This window comes from Polypterus senegalus, chromosome 14 (genome assembly GCF_016835505.1).
Source record: "Polypterus senegalus isolate Bchr_013 chromosome 14, ASM1683550v1, whole genome shotgun sequence".
Taxonomy (NCBI): domain Eukaryota; kingdom Metazoa; phylum Chordata; class Cladistia; order Polypteriformes; family Polypteridae; genus Polypterus; species Polypterus senegalus.
In genome coordinates this window covers 9,618,132-9,641,969 of record NC_053167.1, presented here as the reverse complement: position 1 = coordinate 9,641,969, position 23,838 = coordinate 9,618,132, and the positions used below count along the sequence as shown (strand labels likewise).

Here is a 23,838-nt window from a genome sequence, read left to right as displayed (position 1 = left end):
TATGTTATGTATATGGTGGTAACTATTTATTTCAAATTATAAGTTCCATGTGTTTTGCAAACATTTTTCAATTGTTTTAACTGAGTAAGGCATCCAAACAGAATTGAACCTCTTACTTACGGCGTCAAGGAGGCGACCGATGATTTTCTATGTTTTCCAGGGCTTTTTTGTACATTAAGCACGTAGTTGTATTTAAAGTGTGGTATAATTACTTGAACATGTAAAAAAGAAGTTTTGAAAATTTTGGTGAGGCCCCAGCGAGATTTGAACTCGCGACCCCTGGTTTACAAGACCAGTGCTCTAACCCCTGAGCTATGGAGCCCGTGTTAAAATATAAGTTATCATTAACATATAAAAACATACATTACATGGCAGGAATCCGAAATTATATAGATATAATACAGATATATTATAATAACAACGATTCATACTAAAAATCATTATGCATATACTATATTTCATGTCTGTCTATGCGTTATGTAGAAAAATCTGCTTTATGAGCGACGTCTAACGTGCGCACGTGTTACGCCACTGAACAAAATGAGGTTTTAGACGTGCCATTGATTTGATGTTCATATACATTTTATTGTCTATGTTTTAAAGTACGAGCTCCGATGAGAAATGGCGACGCTTGTCTATAACCCCTCCCTCAGAAGAAGCTCCCGGAAAGCATTGTACGCATGCGTGCACAGTGTTGCTGTGAGCGGTCCTACGCTGGTTTTGTGCGAATCCCATTCGTCAACTTCCGTAATAGTAAAGTATTCGCTCTTGAGATACTGCTAGGGAGCTTGGCTATTAAGCGGACGGCAATAATGGGAGCTCACAGAAGTGATGAAAGAGGTGACTGGCTACAGGAGGATCCTGCCGAGCAGCACCAGCACCAGTTATCTTCGGTAAGAGCCAACGTGTTTTTAAGGCCTTGACAATAAGCCAGGAGGTGGGGTGACAGTCGAGGGCTCCGCGAGGACTGCACAAAGTGAGGATAATTGGCGCATCAGAAAGCCGCAGTTCCGGAAGTAGCACGACTATGGCTGGTATCAGGGAACAGAAACGGCAGCTGCAAGGGCAGTTTGTTTTTCATATACACCTTGCATATTCGGTTCATTTTCCTGTACTGATTCATCGTTTCTGTTTAAGTGTTTTTGGTTACCCCAGAAGGATCCTTGTTAACATTTGTACTGGGGATGTTTCATTATGCTCTATTTTATCGATGGTTTCTCATGCACAGTCTTCACGGCGCTATATAAAATAAACATCGATTAACAGAGGATGTGTGCGGTTTTCATGGCGAGATACAGCTTTGTGTTGATGCTCACGGCGGTATGAAACTCTGCAATAAATTACAGAGCAGTTTCGTCACAAAATCTCCCTGAAGTCAGACATGTGGCTTCTTTTAGGTAACATCGGAACGAACGCAATGTAATCGGAAGCTCCATGGCTGGATCCGTGGCTTGCAGAGCTTTTGATGTATGAGATTAATTGAGATTTTTTTTATTGAAAGCAATACAATTAGTTTCCATATTTTCAAATTAAATATACCTAATAATTTGGAATAATCTTTGCTTAAATTACCGGGTTTTTTTTTCCAAAATAAAATCAGTTGACGTTAATCCTGCATATAATTAGGTTTTACTTTGTAACATTGCAGATCATTTTCACATTTGGTACAGAATATTGTGCTATGAAATAGATTATGTGGAATGTACTGTATGGTGTCCTTTGTCTATTTATCCAACAATCTAGCTTCTCCTATATAATAAAATGCTACCTTCTGTGTGTGTGTGTGTGTGTGTGTGTGTGTGTGTGTGTGTGTGTAGTCTCTCTGATAATCTGATTGCTCAGTTTGGCTTTGGTGGCTTTTTGGTAGGGATGATGACACAATACGTTAGGTGGTGTGAAGTTCAATTCTTGATTTACATTTTTTTTTTTTGGTTTGTACAAAAACTAGTTTTAATGTGGTGTTTTATCAGTGACAACAAAGCGAATAACTTACTGAGCAATGTTGGGTTGCTAAGTACTAAGAAGGCATAACCTGAGTCACAGTCAAAGATGGGAAACATTTACAGAAATATGAATTATGATTTCACACCGGGTAATGGGGACCGTCTACCCATTGTTGGTGGTCAAAAAGCAGACAGGAGTCATCCAAGTCACCTTGAAATTACATAAGTTTTACAGGAAGGTGATTCTGCTCGGTACTTGTAATATTTCTGTTGCACTATTATATTGTCTTGAGGATTACTTGTGTTCTGTTCTGCGTATTGTATTGTATTTACCCTCTTTTTTGATATCTACTGCACACCCAAGCTACCTGGAAATGTTGGTCTCTTTTTGAACTATCTTTCCCAAAGTTTCTTCCATTTTTTTATTTTTCCCTACAAGGTTTTTGTTTGGGAGTTTGTCTTGTCTTCATAGAGAGTCAAGGCTGGGGGGCTGTCAAAAGGTAGGGCTTATTAAAGCCCATTGCGGCACTTCTTGTGTGATTTTGGGCTATACACAAAATAAATTGTATTGTATTGTGAGAGAGGAAGCACCAGGCAAGAGGTTTTCAAGCACACGAGAATACCAAGGAAAGTCATGGGAGGAATGCTGATGGTTCCCAAAGCACACCATTACAGAACATTTTGCAAAGTACACAGGGATATGTTTCAAAGCAACAAGTGAATAAAATGAAATACAAGATTATTAAACCTGGCAGTCTCTCTAGCAGAATTGTGGCAAGTTGTCCACAGATATGAATATCTTCAGAAGCTGTATGCAAGTGGACTGAAGGGAAGGCAAAGGGTGGTCACACCGTCACTTGACTTCCTAGGTTGTAGCATTTTTGCCCACATCCCTAAGATTTTCACGTAGTTGTGTGTGTTTGTATTTTTATATGTATATCAAAGAGCATACTTTTTAAATTTAGTTTTTTTGTTATGGTAAAGTGTTCTAAGGAGACATGCAAGTAATAATCCCATTGCACTATATACACATAATAATAATAACAAGCTTGACTTACTTGACATTATTTGCATGTTTTATAATCCGATGATGGCCCATGTGATGTACATAGCAGCACTTGAAGAGGAAACCAAGTGCACCCCAGGACTCAAGGACACGTCCTACTCTGACAGACTCGGAGAATTACACTTGTGTGGTCCTCGTGCCGTCAGGCTTGTAAATAAAACCCATCCACTTCCCTTACCTTCAGGCTTGCTTGTATCTGCAGGATGGAAGGCCTTCTTGAGACCATATACAGTAATCCCTCGCTATATCGCGCTTCGACTTTCGCGGCTTCACTCTATCACGGATTTTATATGTATGCATAACCAAATATATAACGCAGATTTTTTGCTGCTTCGCGGGTTCTGCGGGCAATGTGTTTTTTTTACTTCCTCTACATGCTTCCTCAGTTGGTTTGCCCAGTTGATTTCATACAAGGGACACTATTGGCGGATGGCTGAGAAGCTAACCAATCAGAGCATGCAGTTAAGTTCCTGTGTGCTGAATGGCTCAGCAATGGAGCGCCGAGTTTGATTCCGTGGCGTTAACCAGGAAGTCTCGTCTCGCTCGTTCAGCATCAACGTGTTTCGCTTTGTAAAGAGGTAACTTTTGTGTTTATCTTTGTGCATAGTCAAGCCCTACATTATGGCTCCCAAACAATCTGCTCCTGCTGCTGCTTCAGAGGCCGTGCCCATGTGCCAACGGAAGATGTTAACAATTGCCGAAAAGGTAAAAGCTTTGGATATGTTAAAGGAAGGGAAAGGCAACACCGCCCTAGGACGCCATTACGGCATCAATGAGGCTTCTTTTTATTTAAAAAGTAGGAATGGAATATAAGATCTACGGCCGCAGTGTCCTTTTAACCAGGGTGCAAAATGAGTTGTAAGTGGATGTAATAAGGCAGTAGTCTGGATGGAATCTGCTTTAGGAATTTGGATTGAAGAATAACAACGGTGCTACACAGTCGCCTGAAGTGGCTCCTTTAGAAGGGCTGTAACGCTCTCCTTTGTTGTGCAGTAAAATTAAACTCATCGTTATTGGACAAGTCATCGTGTCATTGTTGGTGAGTAACCATAATTCAATTTCTACTTATAGTACTTAGTACATGTATGTATGTTTAGTGTCACTGTACACACATTTACTGTATACTATTTTTCTTGCATTGTACGTATTTATTGCTGGTGGCCTGTCTATCGTAATGGCTGTAACATACGTGATATCGGAGACACTCGATATCTTTAAAATAATATTTAGGTTTTACTGTATATAAACAGTGTGTTTACATACATAATTTCAATGAATCTTACCTAATATCTAAGAGAATACAAAGGGATTATGCCTTATAACTGTGCAGGAAATATTTATAAACAGTGTGGGAGAGTTTATAAGGGCTTAAAATATATAAAAATAACCATACAAACATATGGTTTCTACTTCGCGGATTTTCACCTATCGCGGGGGGTTCTGGAACGTAACCCCCACGATTGAGGAGGGATTACTGTACCTGCAGAGCTTACACTGAATCATTTAGTTATTTGCATGTGTAGTCGTATTTCTGTTGGAGTTTTGTTTGCTTTTTTTTTTTGCACCTGATGTGCTTTTGTTTATTGTTGTGTATTCCTGTTTATTGCTGGAGGACCAGACAATAAGATTATCATGGTACCGAGTACATATGGCAATAAAGTTGAAGCTGAGCAGAGGAGACTGCATGGGGACCTAATCTAGGCATTTAAAATCCTCCAAGGCAATGATAAAGTAGACCCAGCCACATTGTTTCAACTGAAGGATGAATTTTGTATTCGAGGACATCAGTGGAAATTAAGGGGAAGTGCATTGAAAACTGAAGCCAGGAAGCACTTCATTACGCAAAGGGTCGTGGGACTCTTGAACAAACTGCTGAGACATGGAGTTGAAGCAGAAACCTTGACAACCTTCAAGAAAAATCTGGATGATATAGTAGAACGGCTTAGCTATTAGCTAAACAAATGGTCTCCTCTCATATGTGACATTTCTTATGTTCAATGCTGTGCAGTGCTGGTGGGTAAAAGGCATTTTAACAGAGGCCCGCAGAATCAACCGGCACAATTATTGGATGCACATTTGAGCCACTGGAGATGGTAGCAAAGGAAAGGATGAAGAAAAAACTAATGGCCATCTATATATATAATATAATTTACTAAGGCAAGACACCCATGGAAAACACGCTGGAGGGGGAGTGGACTCACTGAGCCGCCGACATGTTAGACACCTATGGCGCACGCAGGAAGGAGCCACGCCCACCAACTCCAAGAAGTTAGCAGTCTTTAAAAACCGAGTTTTCAGTTACGACGCACGACCGCGTGCACCATAGAAAACTGTTTGACACGCTACATACAGCAATTCGCATCCGCGACAAACGTGTGTCTTCTTAGATGCTCCTGCAGGAACACGGAAAGTCTACGTGAGTCACAGGTGCATCTGGACTGTGCGAAGACGACAAGGACTCAAGTGACGAGTTGGAGGTGGGCACATGAGCGATGGCGGTCCGCCAGTTTTCAGTCACGGACGATTGTGTGTTGGTTCATTCCGTGCATTGTTACAATGTTGCTTTTCTTGCTGATTTATTACATTACCGATTTTTCAAATGTCAATTTTCTCCCTGTGCTTAAAAATTATTAAAAAAAAACGGCCTGATTATGCGGCGTATGGTACGCCGCGGGTTGGCTAGTTAGAAATAATGCTCTGCATATACTCTCTCTGACTGTAACTGCTTTTTCTTTTTCTTGAGCCATATCAGAAGTATAATTTGACTTTGGAAAGAATTTTGTGTGGTTTGTGGATGTTTGAGGGATGGGGTTTGTTGTTTTAATATCTTTGGTCTTAAGAGGACCTGTAAAGTAAGTAAATGGTTAAACAGTAAAATGAAGGGGAAAAAACAGCTTAGTGCTAATTTGAAATGCTCTCCATGAAAGTGATGAGAATAAAGGTAAAACTGTAACTATGTTAACATACAGGCATACAAGTAGCGCCGCCTTATGGTAGTTATGGGACAGCAGTGTGGCATGTCATTCTATAAGGTGAAGCTAGCTGTGCACACCCGGTGGTTGGTTGATCAGGGGGAGCAAGACACAACCTCAAAGTGACAATTGTTTAGATAAAAGTATGAAATGTTTCTTTTAGCAGATCTTCCACCTGCAGACTATAATGATCATACATAGATTAGTCAAAGTACTCGGAGAAAAAAGTAGAATCTAAAAATAGGTTGCTAGGTATGGTGGCTGATGCAAAGGTACACAATGGTACAGCAGATGCCAACATCCACACTCCTTTTTATTTACCCTGCATCTCTCATTACGGGACTGTGGCGTAGTTAGTGTAGCGCAGCAAAAGGCAGGCAATAAGAAGGGCTGAGGAGGAGTCTAAAGTAGTCCATGATGTTACAATGTGAAGTTCTCATTCTGGAATCTGATAACATTGAATTTGAAGATCATGGGACAGGCTGATAAAACTTAAAGTTCTGGAAGTCTGGTTAATGTTTTCAGTGAATGAATCATCTGTAGTTGGTTTGCTAAGATGATGGCTCCTATAAGTTTTATTGACATTTTGGCATACCCAAAATATAAACTTGGGAAGCACCCGGCACTAGGGAGTCCATGAAGCCTTCTGTTGACACTTTTTCATTTTCCTGTTTTGTTTCTTTATATAGAACCCATGGAACATCATGATCAAGCACAGACAGGTTCATCGAAGGGGACGACGCTCTCAAATGGCAGTAAGGTAAGATCAAATTTGTAACTTTCATAAATGCAGTTACATACGTAGTACATAAGGTTAATACTTGAGGTTATCAAGGCAAAAAAAAAAGTGAATCTGTTACTTAATGGCTGTCTTAAGCATGGTTTTACTTGTGTCCTACTGCTGTTTTATGTTTTCAGTGTTATATTTATTGCTGGGTAGCGCTGCTGCCTCACTGTTAGGAGCCCCGAGTTCGTTTCCCGGGTCCTCCCTACGTGGAGTTTGCATGTTCTCCCCGTGTCTGGGTAAGTTTTCTCCGGGTGCTCCGGTTTCCTCCCACTGTCCAAAGGCATGCAAGTTAGGTGCATTGGCGATCCTAAATTGTCCCTAGTGTGTGCGTGTGTGTGCCCTGCGGTGGGCTGGCACCCTGCCCGGGGTTTGTTTCCTGCCTTGTGCCCTGTGTTGGCTGGGATTGGCTCCAGCAGATCCCTGTGACCCTGTAGTTAGGATATAGCAGGTTGGATGATGGATATTTATTGCTCCATCATACCTCTGATTCACATCTCTTAGTGGTTCTTGGAAATGAGAAAAAGCACTCTTGTAACACACCGGTAGACAGTTTACTGTACTTAAAGAGAACAAAAGAAATTGCTGCTCATTGGGTTTTTGTCACATTTTTTACTTAAGAGAAGTTTAATAACATATTAAGTCTGGAATGGTTAACTTTCAGTATATACAGAGAAAAGACGGACAGTGTGGCTTAGTGGTTAAGGCTTTGTATTTGGAAACTGGTTACACTATATTTAGATACACCAACTAAACTCTCCCTATATTGTCTCACTATTGAAGAGCTTTGATCCATTTCTCCTTGATAAACTGCTTTAATGTGGTTTTTGAACATGAACGGATCTTTTCAATACTTCTACAACATGTATATAGAATTCAAGCCCAGACAGTGCCTTGATTATTCTGCATTATTAAATATCTTTTTCTTTGGACATACTGGTATGAGAGTATTGTCCTGCTTTATGATGCAGTGCTGGTTCAGGTTTTGCAGCCTACCTGATGTTCTCCTATGACAGCATTAAACACAAGGAAAGAAACATCCATGATTGGCATAGCAGTCCTTGCAGAGGTACACAGTGCACAAAAACTCATACAGAAGCCATTTAGAGTTGTCAATGATCCTAACACTCAACTTTAGGATGTGGCAGTAAACACAGGGAGAATCGGCCCCACTAAACATTCTGCATTTTTTATATATGTGTATGAACTGTATATATATGTGTGTGTGTGTATTTACTACTACTGTATAAAATGTTTGTTTGTATATAGTATAGGTCAGTTTATGTCTGGTCATGTGTATTCTAAAAAAAAAAAATCATTCCATAAGGAAGTCCATATTAGTTTAAAAGTTTTCCAGCATGATCCTGAACATACATTGAAAATGACAAATTGTTTCTTTCATACATTAGGGGGCTGTGCTCTCTGCTTGCTTCGCTCGCCCACCTCCTCCTCCCATTGGGGCGCACTGCACGCCAGCCATTTTGCGTCTCTGCCGCTCCCGTTGTGAAGGGGGTTTGAACACACGCTAAGGAGATGTGGTCGGATCAGCTGCTGCCGAGCTGCATGTTCTGCTTGTCGTGCTGTGTGTTGATCATTTAAAAGCCTGTGCAGCAGCTGTCCTTTTGTCTCACTGCCTTATCTCGCAGGACGTTAAAGTGTCAAGAAAATCACGTATCGTCTCCTTCCAAGCCTTCCGCGATTTTTTTTTTTTGATTTTTTTTTATTTTTTTTATAATAGAGAGAAATGTAATGGAGTAGAAAGCAAGTTTACTGTTCATTTGGGTATGTTAGATTGCTCCACCCATTGTACTTTCTGTTACCAGCTCATGCCAATCCTGAAATATAATGCTACACTTCCAATATGGGGGATGCAAAAACTCTTGTTTTTGTCTAATTGGACCACAAAGCTAAATTCTTACAGAAGCTTGTATGCCTTTTTTTTTTCTTTTTTTTTCAATTTCTACACAGGAATGCATATGACTTTTTCAAATATGGCTTCTTTCTCAACCAGTTATTTTTGCTTGAATACTATGCTGGGAGACCACTTTACTCTTTTCATATTCTGTATCCTCACTTTCCTGACAACTGGAACTTTTAATGCCTATTAAATAGTTCTTTATTCCCACCTGACCTCTGTCTGTCAATTGCTCTTTTCCGCAGTTTTTGGGAAATCTTTTTTGGCCTTCATACTGATTTGTGTACAATGATTTCCCAGTGTGATCGCACATTGACAAGTAAATTTAACCTAATGAAGGCGGGTGATATGGTTAAGTGCACATTCGTGGGTTTACATCAAGAGACTACAAATTTTTATAGCAGAAGGTCGAGACAGTGACTTTTTAAAAATAGTAAGTTGTAAACACGTAATTAAATTTCGAAGTGGCATTTTTTTTTTTTATTTTATAATAAAAGTTGTTATGGTCCATCTAAATGTCAAGAATGCTTTGTTAAATATAAAAAATAAATATAAAATTCAGTTATAATATCTTTTGGTTGTATTATAGGTAGTAGTGGTAACAGTCTGCACTCACTACAGATTAAAATGGTCTAGTTATCATCCTCTTTAATAAAACCCCTGTGTGCGTCCAGGTGTCCGTGTGTGTGTGTCTTCTGGTGAAGTGCGCATGCGCGGGGCCGCACAGCACGTGTTCAGTCTCTTCCTGTGCATTCCCTGTGTGTGCAGAGAGAGAGACACACACACACACAAAGACAGGCACACAGGCGCGCGTGCAACAGACAGACAGACACACACACAGGCACACGCGCGACAGACAGACGCAGGCGTGTGCGACAGACAGACAGACACACACACACACAAAGACAGGCACAAGGGCGTGCGCGACAGACAGACAGACACACACACACACACACACAAAGACACACAAAGACAGGCGCACGCGCAACAGACAGATACACACACGCAGACGCAGGTGCGCACGACAGACAGACATGCACGCGCACACACACCTACTTGTTTTTGTGTTTTGTGAGGACACAAGTCAGGAACATGCTTTCTGGGGACACCAGTTTCCTGTGGTCCTATAACACACACACACACACACACACACACACACACTTGCACGCAGGCACGCGTGACAGACACACACAGGTGAGACAGACAAACACACACAGACACAGAGGCGCGCGCTTAAGAGAGACAGACGCACATACACGCAGGGCCGCAACAGAGATACACACACACACACACACAACAACAATATTTATTTATTTAGCACATTTTCATACAAAAAGTAGCTCAAAGTGCACACAGGCGCACATGTGTATTGTTGCAATGTTACTTTTCTTGGTTGTTTATTAAATTACAGATTTTTAAATGTTCTTTTTTCCCCTGTGCTTAAAACTCATTAAAAAAAGAGTTTTTAGCGAGCGGGTCATAAGGCTATAGCGCAAATTCTTGCAGTGTTAGTTTTCTCTGTTGTTCAAGATTTTCTTAGTGTTAATGTTTTTACATTTAGTTTACTATTACGCTGTGCTTTAAATGGTATAATTAACTATATTTGTGCTTAAAAACTTTAAAAAATATATGTTTACATACAGTTTGTACGGTCTGGAACAGATTAATTGTATTTACATACAATCCTATGGGGGAAATTACTTCGGTTCCACCGTATTACTGTCCGACAAAATTACAGGCATTTTACGGAAATACAAACCAGTATAACTGAGAGAGAAAATTAAAGGCACACAATACAGTGACGCATATTACAGCCACATACACGGCCATTTAATACAGACTGTTCCTACTAATGTTTATGCACTACTGTTCTAGCGCTCGTTATTGTAACGGGCTTAATGTCTAGTAGTTTTAATAAGAAGTTTTTTTATAAATTGTAATTTGTCCTCCTCACTAGCCTGCTCATTTAAGGAATGTTTGCAGTATATTTATACAATCACAGTTTACAAGCAGGAGAGGATTTTTTCAATCTGTTTTGTTAGCCAGTATTTCATGGGTTATCTGCTTCAGTAAAGAGATTGGTTAGTGATCCTGACAAGTAGAAAAGCTGCTTTGGTGTTTTTGTTTTCAGTGCACTTACCTATATCTTATACATATATTCAAGTGTGCAATTATATTTTCATTTGAATAAAGAATTTATTTTCCTGTGTGTTCAGTTTCACAGATCCTGTCATCTCCATGGATTTACTTAGGTCAGTACTGCAGCCCAGCATTAATGAAGACATTCAGGCTGTCATTAGCAAATACATGAAGGTGAGAATAGCTAAAGATCAATGGCCACTTCATTGCCTGCTGATGTGATGTGATGTGGCAACAACATGCTTAGTAACATCTGTGTGCATTCAGAAACATTTAGCACGACTAACTGCAGGTGTGCTTGAGTCATGACTATTGTCATAATTCTGAAAAGAACGGTGCCCTAACTAACAGTTGACATTTGTCAATTTGTTGCAGTTTTTTCAGAAAGCAGCCAGCAATGTGAAGGAGAATGTGGGTGATGAGGTGCAGGCTGACCAACTGATACGGGACACTTGCAGAAGCTGCCTGGAACATGTGAGTACCTATTTGATGTGCTCAATTCTTGGAATTTCTTAGGGTCAGCATACACTAAAGAAATAACCTCTCAAGGTTGACTGAGATTTTTCAGAGCTCATTTAATATAAGGATTTTTTCTCTCAGGCAAAACAGCTTTACCCAGACAGTGACAAACCCAGTGTGAAGCCTCCCATTGATGGCCTGGTGATGAAGGTAAGGAATCCAGCTCAAATTTCTTTATAGCAGTCATTTTAATTTTTTTTTTTTATTATTAAAGGGTACCTTCAGCACAAAGCTGATTCAAGTTTCCAGCCATTCAAAGCCTCTCATAATTTCCATCAAACTCTACAATGCATCTTCTGGCTAGACACTGGTTTCTCTACCATTTTAACCTGTTCTTTTTAAATATTTGAGGACATTTTACTTTATTTTTAGACTCTAGTGTATTCTTTTCTTTCTAATATACAGCGTAGCAAACAGATTGATGAGGAATCCAGTCAAAGAGGAAGTCCCATTCAAAAAAAGGTAATATTGGGAGATTTGTAACACCAGGGCGAAAGGTTGACAAAACCCTTTAAAAGGATGAGCTGTGTTGCCCATTCTTGTGCCATCTGGTTGCATGCATTTTAATTAAACTGCATGGCACTTGTTCTGCCCCACATGCTGTTACTGTTATTTGTCAAACTGTACTCCCCTTTGTCTTGTCATTTATTAACACAGCTGTCACTCATGTCCCACACTCTCAGTGGTGTTCTAAATGTCTATGAAACTCGCGTAAAGCACATAGGTCCCATAATGAACATTTAAATATAACACACACCATGTTTCTCATATAGGCACCCCTTTATCTCTTGTTTCGGTCATGTCCAAAGCGTATCTTTAAGGTATATAAACTCCATGGTCTGGTTAGTTGTGGTACACAGCAATTTGGACCTCTGTCTACATGCTTCTCTTTGTCTTGATCCGACCGTGGGAATCACTTTCCTTGTAAGTGTCTGCTATGTATTGCTTTGTAAATCATTATTTATTGTCTTTGGTTCTACACCTGTAAATACCAGTATGTTTCTTTTGGATATGTTTCATTTTACGAATGTATGTCCAGTAAAAGCCTTCAAGGAAGCTCACCCTTGTCGTTTTTATGTGGATGTGCCGAGTTGTTTAAGCTCTCTGCGGCCGCGTTGCACGGACAGCATGGAGTGAGGTAGAAGGGCACTTATTAAATAAAGCTATGATTTTCTTTTAGAGGAAAGGTCGTCCACCAGGACCAGTCATCAGTTTTGATCGTGTTGCTCCTGTGGGATTCTTGTGAGTTATTCAATTTCAGCTGGCTATATATTTGGCTTTTGTAGAATGGGACTATTTAACCAGTCTGTCTCTGCCTCATTCTGAGTTCAGATTATCATGTTATTGCTTATGCGTTTCTCTTTTAATCTGTAGGTCAAAGCCAAAGGTAGTTGAGCCTCTGAAGAGGGATGGACCGAAGGTAGGGCCTGTTTCTTGGTCTTCGTACTCAGCAGAATCATAGAACCTCATAAGCTAACTTTTGTTTCCTTTTTTAACAGTGGGATCCAACCCGGTTAAGTGAGAACACCACCTTTGTGCTTGGCTCCCGTGCAAATAAGTAAGGACAACAATCAGCAGGGTATAATGATGATTAGATGTGTAGTCATCTAAGACTTCTGTCACTTGTTTGTTTTAGGGCTCTTGGAATGGGTGGCACAAGAGGCAGAATTTATATCAAACATGCAGATCTGTTTAAGGTAAGCGTCTTCTTGACCTTTTTGGCCTTTGCTTTTTTCAGCTTTCACTGTTGTTCTGAAGTGTCTCTGTGGTTAGTGGAAAGCATTTTATGGCAGCTTTAAAAAGTGATTGCATCCAGTTTTAAGTGTGATTGGCTAAGGCAACAACAAATGGTGAAGAATGTCAAACAAACATGGCTGACCGTCAACCCCGTTGTCCATGTTGGTCACTTTCAGTTTCATTGAATAGTTTTGCAAAGTAAACCAGGGAAATTTTGTTTGTTTGACAGTTTTACCCTTTTAATTGCAGTATGCAGCAGACCCTCAAGATAAGCACTGGCTGGCAGAAAGGCAGCACATGAGGGCTACAGGGGGTAAGATGGTAAGTAGGCCTCAATTTCTGTTAAACAGAGTAGTGGCAAGAATACTCGGCATTAAAAGAGAATTTGGCATTTTTTCCAGGTCAAAAAGTTTTTTGTTTTTTCCTTTTTCACAGTCATTTTATATACGAGGTGTGGCAGAAAAGTAGTGAGACTAATTTTTTATTTACCAAAGTTTTTTTATTTTTTTCAAACATCAATGTTATCCCTTCAAAGTAGTTCCCTTGGGCAGCTACACACCGATGGAGACGTTGTTCCCACTGTTGGTAGCAGCGCTGGAAGTCTTCAACCGGTATGGTCTTCAGCATGTCCGTTACACTCTTTTGGATGTTTTCTAAAGTCCCGAAATGACGTCCTTTGAGGAAATTTTTCAGTTTAGGAAAAAGGAAAAAGTCACACGGACTGAGGTCAGATGAATAAGGGGGCTGGGGAACCACAGGAATGCCTTTTGAGGTCAAAAATTCTGTTATGGAGAGGGCAGTTTTTCGGCACCATTTTGGCACAGACCTTTCGCATGTGCAAATGTTCAGTCAAAATTTGATGAACGGTAAATCTGTTCAAATTTAATTGTTCACTCAACATTCTTAATGTTAAACGACGGTCTGATCTCACAAGAGTGTTCACACGCTTGATGTTTTCATTGGTTTTCGAAGTTGAAGGCCTCCCTGAACGGTGTTCATCTTCAACGTGTTTTCTGCCTCCCAAAAATGATTTGTGCCAGCGAAAAACTTGAGCTCGGGATAAAGAATGTACCCCATAGGCCTGTTTTAACTTTTCAAATGTCACACTTGCCGTTTAATGGCACAACGTTGCTCCAAATTCCGCTGTTCCATTTTGCGTGACGCACAACCAAAAACACAATTTCGCTAATAGCAGTCACAAAAATCACGTAGTTAACGGAAGGAGTTGAAACTCGCGCTGAGCTATGGGAGGGTACTGATACACGTGCTCTATCAAGGACAACAGCACAGCGTTGCCAGATCGCTTGCAGTGTTGCCAGTCTTATTACTTTTCTGCCACACCTCGTATTTGCCACATAAAGTATGTGATCAAGTGAAAAATACAGGAGACTGGAATAAATTTTAAAAATACCTTGTCTGTTCTTGCAGCTTACAATGGGGCTTAAAGGACACCAGATAACTAGCCTTTACAATTTTAATTTTGACATTCACCACACTAGCCTTTGTTCATAATGGTACATGTGAGCCTGCAGTTGCCTGTATATTTATTAAATATTGCATACAAGCTTGCTGCCATAATATTAGTTTAGAGAAGGGCGTTGATTCTTGCACATGTGCCAGTTCCTCTCGTAACTACAGTTAGAATCCATGGATTTCACTGGTCACTTCAGCCATCAATTACCTTTCCCTTCTGGAACTGAGGGCAAATTCAAAAGTGTCATCACTTGTCAGTGACCAATTCTGTGGATTTCACTGGCCATCTGTCGCTGAGGGGACCCTGTGTCGGCGATAGGCAGCTTTCTTCCAACAAGCTGTGATAAAACTAGTTTTCCAATTTGCTTTCCTTTACACAAGGATGTCTCATAAATACGGACAGCATGTTTTCTTAAACTGAAACCTTTTGCTTCTTAAATGTGGACGTATTTGGTAAGTTTTAAGGCTTTTCTATCACCTGTGGAGCCCTTCTCCTTTAAGCCCAGTTGTAAACTGCAAGAACAGACAAGATCTCTCTATTATAGAAAATAAAATCTTGGAAGGAGACAAGACATGATTTTCCTGGAGAGACACGTACGTCCCACAAAAAAGAGATTTAACAATGCTCGGGGCCGGAAATAAAGGACAAAGAGTAGATGAAAGTGGAACGTTGTAAAGAATTCAAAAATGTTGGTGCGGTACAGAGCAGGTTAGAGATAATGGAAGTACGAAAATTCCAAAGTCTCAAAAAAAGGATAGGAAAGATTGCATTAGCACAAACAAACAAATTATTACTTGGTGAAATAACGGACCAGTGAAAAGAGATTGAATCTAGTGTTCGGATTTAAACTTTTAAGTCAGAGACTTGTAGATTGTCCAATTTGTGTTGCCAGCGAGAATTAAGATTCCTAAAACGTTGGTGAGGTATGAAGTCCCATGAGACGGAGACCTTTAAAATGAGATTCTTTCAAGTCACACCCTACTTACAACTATTTTAAAACAAGACCACGGTCATCTAACCTCTCAGGTGTGTGAATGCTTTTGGCAGACCCACTTCCTGTGCTCTCCACTCTAATAAATTATCAGGACAATAATTTTATATGTTCTAGATGACACGTCAACAAAAAAGCGAAGAAGAAAGAGCATGGACAAACATTCAAAAAAGTCATTTTACTTATTAGAGAGAAAGAAACGATATTCACTCACAGGCAGTTATATGTTGCATTGTCACAATGAAAGTCCAAACACGAAATCAAAATTCAGTGCTATCTTGAAGAAAAGTTAATTCCAAATATTGTTTTTACTAAAATTTTAAAGTAAAAATGAAAATAATGCATATGTAACAATTCACATGAAAATAACAATCTCTTTAAATTGTATATCCGATAAACCAAACCCAGGGGTGGGCAAGCGAAGCAAGCAGGGGGCAGGGCCCCCTAGTATGTTTAAAATATATAAAAACTAGGGGGCTTTGCGCTACTACGCGCTAGCCTCTTTGTGGTTCTGTCGCTCGTGCATAGGGATGCAGTTGTACAATTTAAACAGATTTTATTTTCATAGGAATTGTTACATATGCATAATAGAAGTAACTATTTTACATTACAGCAAGTAATTAACCATAGTAAAAAAAAAAAACAGTAAAACGTAATAATTTGAAAGTAAATTGTTTCATTTTGCATTATAGTTATTCGTTGCGTAATACGATTTCATTCTATTTGCCGTTTAAATTTAACACGCGTATACTCTTTAAACTTTCACTTTTACTGTAAAACTTCAGTAAAAACTATTTTTTGAATTAAATTTTCATGAATATCGCATTGAATTTTGATTCTGTGTTTGGACTTTCATCATGATGATGCAATGTATAACTGCCCGTGACTGAGTTTTGTTTCTTTCTCTCTATTAAGTAAAATGACTTTTTTGAATGTTTGGCTCTGAGATTTGTTAATTGTCTTTGCAAAAGCTATTCTAATGGGAAACTGTTAACGTTTTAATACGAATGGTATATCAAGATCTTTAGTGTCTAATGTTATCTGTGGAAGATTTACTGCATTACCTTTCTTGGATACAACTTTCTTTCTACAGTAATTTGTGCGGTGGAAGACCAGATGGGGTTAATGGTTGTAGATATTCTTCGGAATATTGTAAGTTGATGTTTTCATCTTCTGCACGATCACCACCAACTGTTTCAGCATAGTCTATTGATGCACATTTAACCAATTTGCCATGTAACCAATCGACATTTTTGCCATTAATTCATTTGACTTCATCCTTTCTCGGTGCTAGGATTGCCGTGTACTCATTTTTTCTGTTGATAACCCTTTGTGACAAATTCTTCAATAAGATTTGGACATAATAGTCTTCTTTAATTAATTTATCATAAGAGCTGAGGCAGCAGAAACTGTGTCTGTCAAAAGCATTCACACGAATCAGAGGTGAGAGTACTGTGTGTGTGGTTGAAGATGGTTGAGAGGAGGGTGTGACTTGAAAAAATCTCATGGCCAAGGTCTCAACTTGCAGGACTTCTCCAAAAAGTCTTGTTGCGTTGCAGGATTTTTTTTATATAATAGAGAGAAATGCTTCACTTTAGAACACCATTTTACATGGCAAATTAATATACACCATGAATGTAAAGAAATACCTCTGACTTGAAAATACTGAACTTCTCCTTTAAGTCTTTGTCCACATACAGCCGAGGATGGAAGGCAGTGACTTGAGCCTGAAAGGTTGATTGTAGAGGAGATGCTGCATCTGCCTCCAAATTCATTTTCTCTTACTGTGGTTTCAGGCCTATCTTCTCATTGAGGAGGACGTTCTAGACCTGGCCCAAAGTGATGATTACAGGTAAGCATTGACAAACTACAGGATGAATTTACCAAGATATGAGCTCTCTTGTGACAGAATGTAAAGAACAACACATCACTCCTGTTTGTTTTGTTTTGTTTTTTCTCTCTCAACTTCAGAGACTGCCCAGAGCTGAAGCTTGATGAGCTAAAGCCTTTCAGAGTGCCAATATGGATGATTGAGAAAATGCAGAAGACAATGGACTCCATGAGAACAGAGAAGGACTAGGTGTCATGCTACAGCCAAAAGCAGTTTTATTTGGTGTCATTTTTTGATTCTTTGGACCTGCGGTGGGGATGGCTGAGTGTGCCAAGCTTCTCTTACCTTCAGAGCGTGTGGGACTCAATTCTACAAAGCGTGTGCGGTTATTTGTGTGACTTTTTTTTTTTTACTATTTCTTTTTTTGGGAACATTTTCTTCTATATGTGAAAGTGAGACATGTATTCCAACTCCTCATTCAGCCACAACAACAGCTCAGTCACTGCTACGATGGCAGAGTTATCAGCTGGTGGTTTAGGGAGAAGAATTTTCAGGACTGGAGCACAGCAATGGGCACTTTGTTTTACTCAGTCAGCAGGCAGTTGTTTGTTTGGCTGTGTGTTTATCGTGGCGCCGATACTTCCTTCCTACCCTTTTTTTACTTTTGTATAATTTCTTCATGGCCCTTTGAGTTTTGGTGGAGACTGTTAGTGGGTTAGGCATTCACTAAAAGCAAGAGATAAGCCCAAACAAATGTACATGCTGGTGTTCTAGTTACTGGGCTTTTTATACATTAAAATATAGAGCACTGGGAAAAAAAAAGACTATTTTAAACGCATGACTGGGACTGCCCACTCATATTCCTCACAATGATCCTTATTTTTTTCTTTAAATTTTAAAAGCTATAATGTATTAATTGCGTATTTTTTTTTTTTATTTATTTAAAAAATTGTACTCTGATTAATTTCCCCTGCTGCGGTGCATGATGTCCTTAAGCCTGCTTAGGTTTCTACTCGTGATCCGATTGCTGACTCGAGAGTGAGGCAGTTTTCTAGGATAAACATAATAGTGTCAATGTAGCATTTCATTAACAAAGTGTAGTTCTATTATATTTTAAATTACAGTGGATATGGTGGCGTGGGAGAGTTCTGTTCTTAATGCTTCTGCTTGTCCACAGTGTGTTGCCCTTTTAAATCCTCTTAAGGTGTCTGTTGGTGGAGTACAGTATGGGTAGATAAAGTAGTTTGGTTCGGCTGGCTGCTGGGCCCAAATCAAAGTAATCCTGCTTTTTTGCTGGACTGGGACTTGCAGTTCTGCACTGTACTTGGGTCCAGCTTGCGGGAGGCAGGTGAGAAATTGAGCTGGCTATATGCCATTGTACAGAAAGCCTTATTGTTCAGTAACAACAAAATAGTGCATGAGAAGAGGCCAACGTGGAATACCGGGCATCAGTTCTTTGGGGACTTGGCCACTTTCAGGTTAACGGTAGGAAGTCGGATACATTGCTTTATTAGTGTTTACATCTGATGACTAAAGGCATGTGTACGCTGGCCAAGATATTGAAGTCACTTATACACTGTTTGTTTTTAGACCATGGTTACGTTTTGAGAATAGTTGTCTATGTTTTGCATAATTATGCAACTTCCATTTAAATTACTTTTTTTATTGTTTCATATATCACCTGTTTGGGACCGTGAGGTGCTAAGTAGTACTACAGGTGAACTGGTCCTGGGTGACCCTGGGAACAAAACATCACCTGACAGGTGAAAGTAGGAGACGGTACAACATGCCCGCAGGTGCAGCGTGACTGCTTAACAAACTGAGTGTGTCGGAGTGGACTCTGCCCGTTGGACTGTTATCTGTTGCAGTTTGGTTTTTTTTTTTGTTGTCGGTGTCTTTAAATTTTGACTTATTTTAGCGTTTTCATTCTTTGAATAATACTAAAATTAAAGCCTTGTAAAATATCAGATACAAGTTGTACACATTTCACAGCCAATAGTAAGAATTGATTACAATAAAATGGTGACTTTTTTCATAGACGTGATTCCAATAGTGTGCATTTCACTACCTTTCTGAAATGGCAGGCAAAAACATGAACTGTCGGCCAACTCCTTTAATCCATACACTGCATACGCTAGTCCAGAGGAGAGCGACTGGGTTGATTTCAGGGCTGCAGGGGATGAATTATGAGAAAAGATTAAAAGAGCTGATCCTTTACAGTTTATTGATTGGATTGAAGTGTGTAAAATTATAAAGGGAATTAGTCCAGTGGATCGAGACTGTTATTTTAAAATGAGTTTAGCAAGAACACGGGGACACAATCGAAAACTTAAGAGTAAATTTCACACTTGCATTAGGAAGTTTTTCTTCACACGGAGAACCACAGACACTTGGAATAAGCAACCAAATACTGTGGTAGACAGTAAGACTTTCAAAACCCAATGTTATTTTGGAAGAATTAAGTGAATAAGACTTGTGAGCTTTGTCAGGTTGAATGCCCCGTCGTTGAACATTTGGATGCCCTCTGTTCTTTATAGTCAAGGACAGGTTAGCCAACAGGGTGTCATTTAATATTTTAACATATTCTCTTTTTATTCCTATGCTCAGATCCTTTGTTACAATGACACATACATATATCCTCCACCCCAACTCTTATTCTCTTATCCTTGTAAAACTTTGGGAACTCTCAAAACTCAACTTGATATTTTATTTAGAAGAATTAATTGGCTGGGACTGGAGAGCTTTGTTGGGCAGAATGGCCTGTTCTCGTCCAGATTCTTCAAATGTTTGCACTTGTGACTGCAGAAAAATCCCCCTCTCTACTAACACTTCCTCTTTGTGTTTAAAATTTGCAAATTAAAAGACCAAGTTAAAGAAAAAAAAATTGCAACGTTAACGTCAACAAAAAAATGTGTCCGTACTCCTCCTCAACACTTTAAAGCACAAGAGGACGGCTTCAGTCACAGCCTGGCTTCATAAGTAGTGTCGACTCTACAAATGTAAGCACATTTTATTTTTTTCTTAATCTTTTTAAATCCCCAGTTTTAAGTCATGTTTGATAAAAATGTCCCTCACAGCCTGTCTTAATAAAAACTCTGCAAATGTTAGATTGAATTGCCGGCTCTTGACGGTATACATCATGGGTGGGCAAAGTCATTCCTGGAGGGCCGCAGTGGCTGTAGGTTTTTGTTCCATGCCAGTTGCTTAATAAGAAGCTCTTACTGCTCAAGTGACACTTCTGCTTCACTTTAGTTGTCTCGCTTGTTAAGAGTTTGAACCCTTATTGCTTATTTTAGTCTTAAACAGCTGTATTCTTGTTTTTTAATGGCTCCTTATTAGCAATAAGATGCAAATGACAAAAGAAACCAGCGTTTCTCCATTTAGCCTGTTGCCATTTACACCAGTGTGTGTTTATCATGCACTATTTGGTTTATTGAAATACTTGGAAGGAAAGTGTCGAGAAAAAAGTGAAGCACTGAGAATAACTTGTCTGTTTTAGACTTCAAATCATTTAGATGATATCCTTAGAAAGGGGAAGAAAATCTAGGATATGAGAATGACCTGACATGGCAGAGATAAAGCTCTAACAAACCATGAAATTAAATTATTGGCAAGGACTGGTTTCTAATTAAGCCACCGGGTTAGAACAAAAACCTGCAGCCCTCCAGGACTGAATCTGCCCATCCGTGGTATACATCATGGGTGTCCAACTCTGGTCCTGGTGGGCCTCAGCAACTCCAGGTTTTCATTCTAACCATCTTCTTCATTAGTGACCAGTTTTTGCTGCCCATTAACTTCTTTTACCTTCATTTTAATTAACGTGACTCAGAGCCCTTAGTTGTTTCTTTTTCCTTAATTAGCAGCCAAACAATAAAGACGTACAAAACAAGCCACCGCCTATCCAGGGGGGTATTTTTCGAACGTGGATTACTCGTTTAGCCGGATGTAATAGTTGACGATTTGGCCTGATCCTGGATCTGTCGGATTTTCGAAACTCTTACTGGATGTGTTGTCATAGCAGCAGATCCAAATCCTCAAACCTGCTCGGAGCAGGTTTGTTCTGTGTAAACAAGGATTAGCTCACACACTTAATCAGTTTCCGTGCATGGAATTCAGTCATGGCTTTGCCGTTCATGAATAAGTTACTAATTGATATTGGAGCACAAATTATAGGAAGAGAATTTCATATAGAGAGGGTTTTGCGCGATCAGCAAGATCCTTTATTGCTCCTGGAGGAAATTCTTTTCGAAAGATACCGCTTTAGCCGAGGGGGAATATTGTAACTCAGATTTATTAGCACCTTATATTCGAAGTCAAACTAGGCAAAGTCGGGCTCTCACAACCACACAGACAGTATGCATTGCTTTGAGTTTTTTTGCAAGCGGCACTTTTTTAACATACTGTAGGCAATGTGGAAAATCTATCTAGATGTGCAGTTTGCCAGGCAATTCATAAAGTCTGTTTGGCTCTGAAATATTTCTTTCCGGGTTTCATAGTGTTTCCTGGACACCTGCGTGTGCAGACAATAAAAGAAGCATTTCATGCCATTGCAGGTACACAGGCAAAAACACCCAGAGTTCCATAAAGAATCTCACAATCTGCCTAACATTATCATCACCCAGGATTTCCAAATGTGATTGGGGCACATGGGACTGATCAGAGTGGAGTTTGGTCAAACATTATTTGGAAAATGTACCTCTCCTTCTGATGAATAATCAGACACAGTGTCTTCATCAATATCTCGTTGGTCAGACACAAGTTCTAGGGATATGACATTCCCTGCAACTGACCCAACAAAAAAAACTAAATTTCCCTCAGAAACAGGGCGATGGGCATTTTGCTGGAGAGCCAACTCTTCTGCAGGGGTTAGGTGTGGACCGCGTGGACCTCCACCTGTTTTTTGTTTGTCTGCCTTCTTATTAGCTTTAAAATTAATGTTTTTATATTATATATGATTCTTTATGTCAATAATTCTTTGAATAGTAATATACCAATATTTACCAGTTTGAAGTATATTCTTGTACTTCACTTTAACCTGTTCCCATGTTCTCCTTGTGCTCACGTTTGATCTGGAATTATGACATATTAAATAATTAATCTGACACATAGGAAATGAAACACTGCACTCAGTAAGTACAATGCACACTACTTAGCGTTTATTCATCGGCCACGTTTTGCCAGCTGTTTTCTGGTTTGGGCTGCTTTTGCAGTGTTACCCCTTGTTCATATTAAATCTCGAAATTCTGCATATCCTTCGAATAAAAGGTCCTGCTCCGCTTGTGTTTCGTCATTTTGTTACAGCCTATCAAAGACTTGCTGATCATGTTTTCTAGACTCAATATATATGAGCTTTTCAATCTGCGCGGGCGCACGCATTCATCTTGGATGATTAGATCCAGCTTAACTAATCTACCACACGACTGCGTTTGAAAAAAATGACTTATCCAGGATAAGCTTCACCAGCATTAACTCATCCAAGATGAGGCATCTGATCTCGGATGATTTAAGCGATGTACGGAAAATACCCCCCAGCTCACCTGTGCCCACCACACAATATCTGAAAATAACAAAAGGTGAAAGTCTCTGTAAGGTTGGTCTCTCTGGTCACCTGGGGCCTCATGTATAACGCCGTTCGTAGAACTCGCACTATAACATGACGTAAGCACAAAAGCCGAAATGTGCTTACGCACAGAAAAATCCAGATGCAGGAATCTGTGCGTACTCCATCTTCAGTGTGAGAAGTAACACTCATGCACGCGCCTTATGTAACGCCCCAACTCCTCCTAGAATTACGCCTCTTTAAATATGCAAATCAATATAAATCGCCCTTAAGCTCAGCCTTCTGTGAAAAGACAATGGGAAAAGCACGGGGGAAAAATATAAGAATTTCAGCGAATACCAAGTAGAGGCAAAGGAAAAACATACTATTTGTTCAAATAAACCGTGGTATAATCAACAAAATGAAGTTGATCGAGTGACATAGCGTGTTGGAGAAACTTGAAAGCTCACGTTCACAAAATCGCACAGTGCCGGAAATAAAAAAGAAGTCACATAACAAAGTCGCCGTGAGAAGATGAGTTGTAGCCCACTGTCTGAGTGTCATATGAAAGCTTATTAGGGTACAGAGAAAAAGGCACACGGGGAAAAGCACGAAATCTCAACTTTAATCTCGACATTTCCACTTTAATCACGTAGTTTATTTTGTCATTAAAGTAGAACATCATAAACTTCATCTTAAAATAGTTTCTCAAATCACATCGTAATTAAAGTAGCACATTAAATGTTTTGTTTTGTATTTGATCTTCTATGTGCTCTATGTGTGTGAATCACTACTTGCTTCTTAAATCGGCTCTCTTCCTCCAACTGGACACAGAATCCATTACATTCGTGATATTACAGCTCTCTGAATAACTAAAATACTGAGATGTACACGTGATATCGTTTTCATGATGATAGGGGTTAAAGCA

The 23,838-nt window shown here is 39.6% G+C and overlaps 1 protein-coding gene and 1 non-coding gene across 3 annotated transcripts; one reads left to right on the top strand and one right to left on the bottom strand.

Annotated features, from left to right (window-relative positions):
• Window positions 1–249: 249 nt before the first annotated feature.
• On the bottom strand, window positions 250–322 carry trnat-ugu. The gene has a single exon. It is a non-coding gene; the product is annotated as a tRNA-Thr (tRNA).
• Window positions 323–685: 363 nt separating this feature from the next.
• Window positions 686–19,408, top strand: LOC120514753 (deoxynucleotidyltransferase terminal-interacting protein 1). Of its 2 annotated transcripts, XM_039735283.1 has the most exons (13): window positions 686–893; window positions 6,671–6,741; window positions 10,897–10,993; window positions 11,195–11,293; window positions 11,420–11,488; window positions 11,744–11,800; window positions 12,519–12,580; window positions 12,713–12,758; window positions 12,838–12,896; window positions 12,975–13,035; window positions 13,325–13,396; window positions 17,337–17,392; window positions 17,512–19,408. In XM_039735283.1, the coding sequence occupies exons 1-13, from the start codon at window positions 813–815 to the stop codon at window positions 17,618–17,620; spliced, it is 939 nt and encodes a 312-aa protein (XP_039591217.1). In that variant the 5' UTR covers window positions 686–812; the 3' UTR covers window positions 17,621–19,408. The 2 variants fall into 2 exon arrangements, with proteins under 2 accessions (XP_039591217.1, XP_039591218.1); XM_039735284.1 differs by lacking the exon at window positions 11,744–11,800.
• The last annotated feature ends 4,430 nt before the right edge of the window (window positions 19,409–23,838 follow it).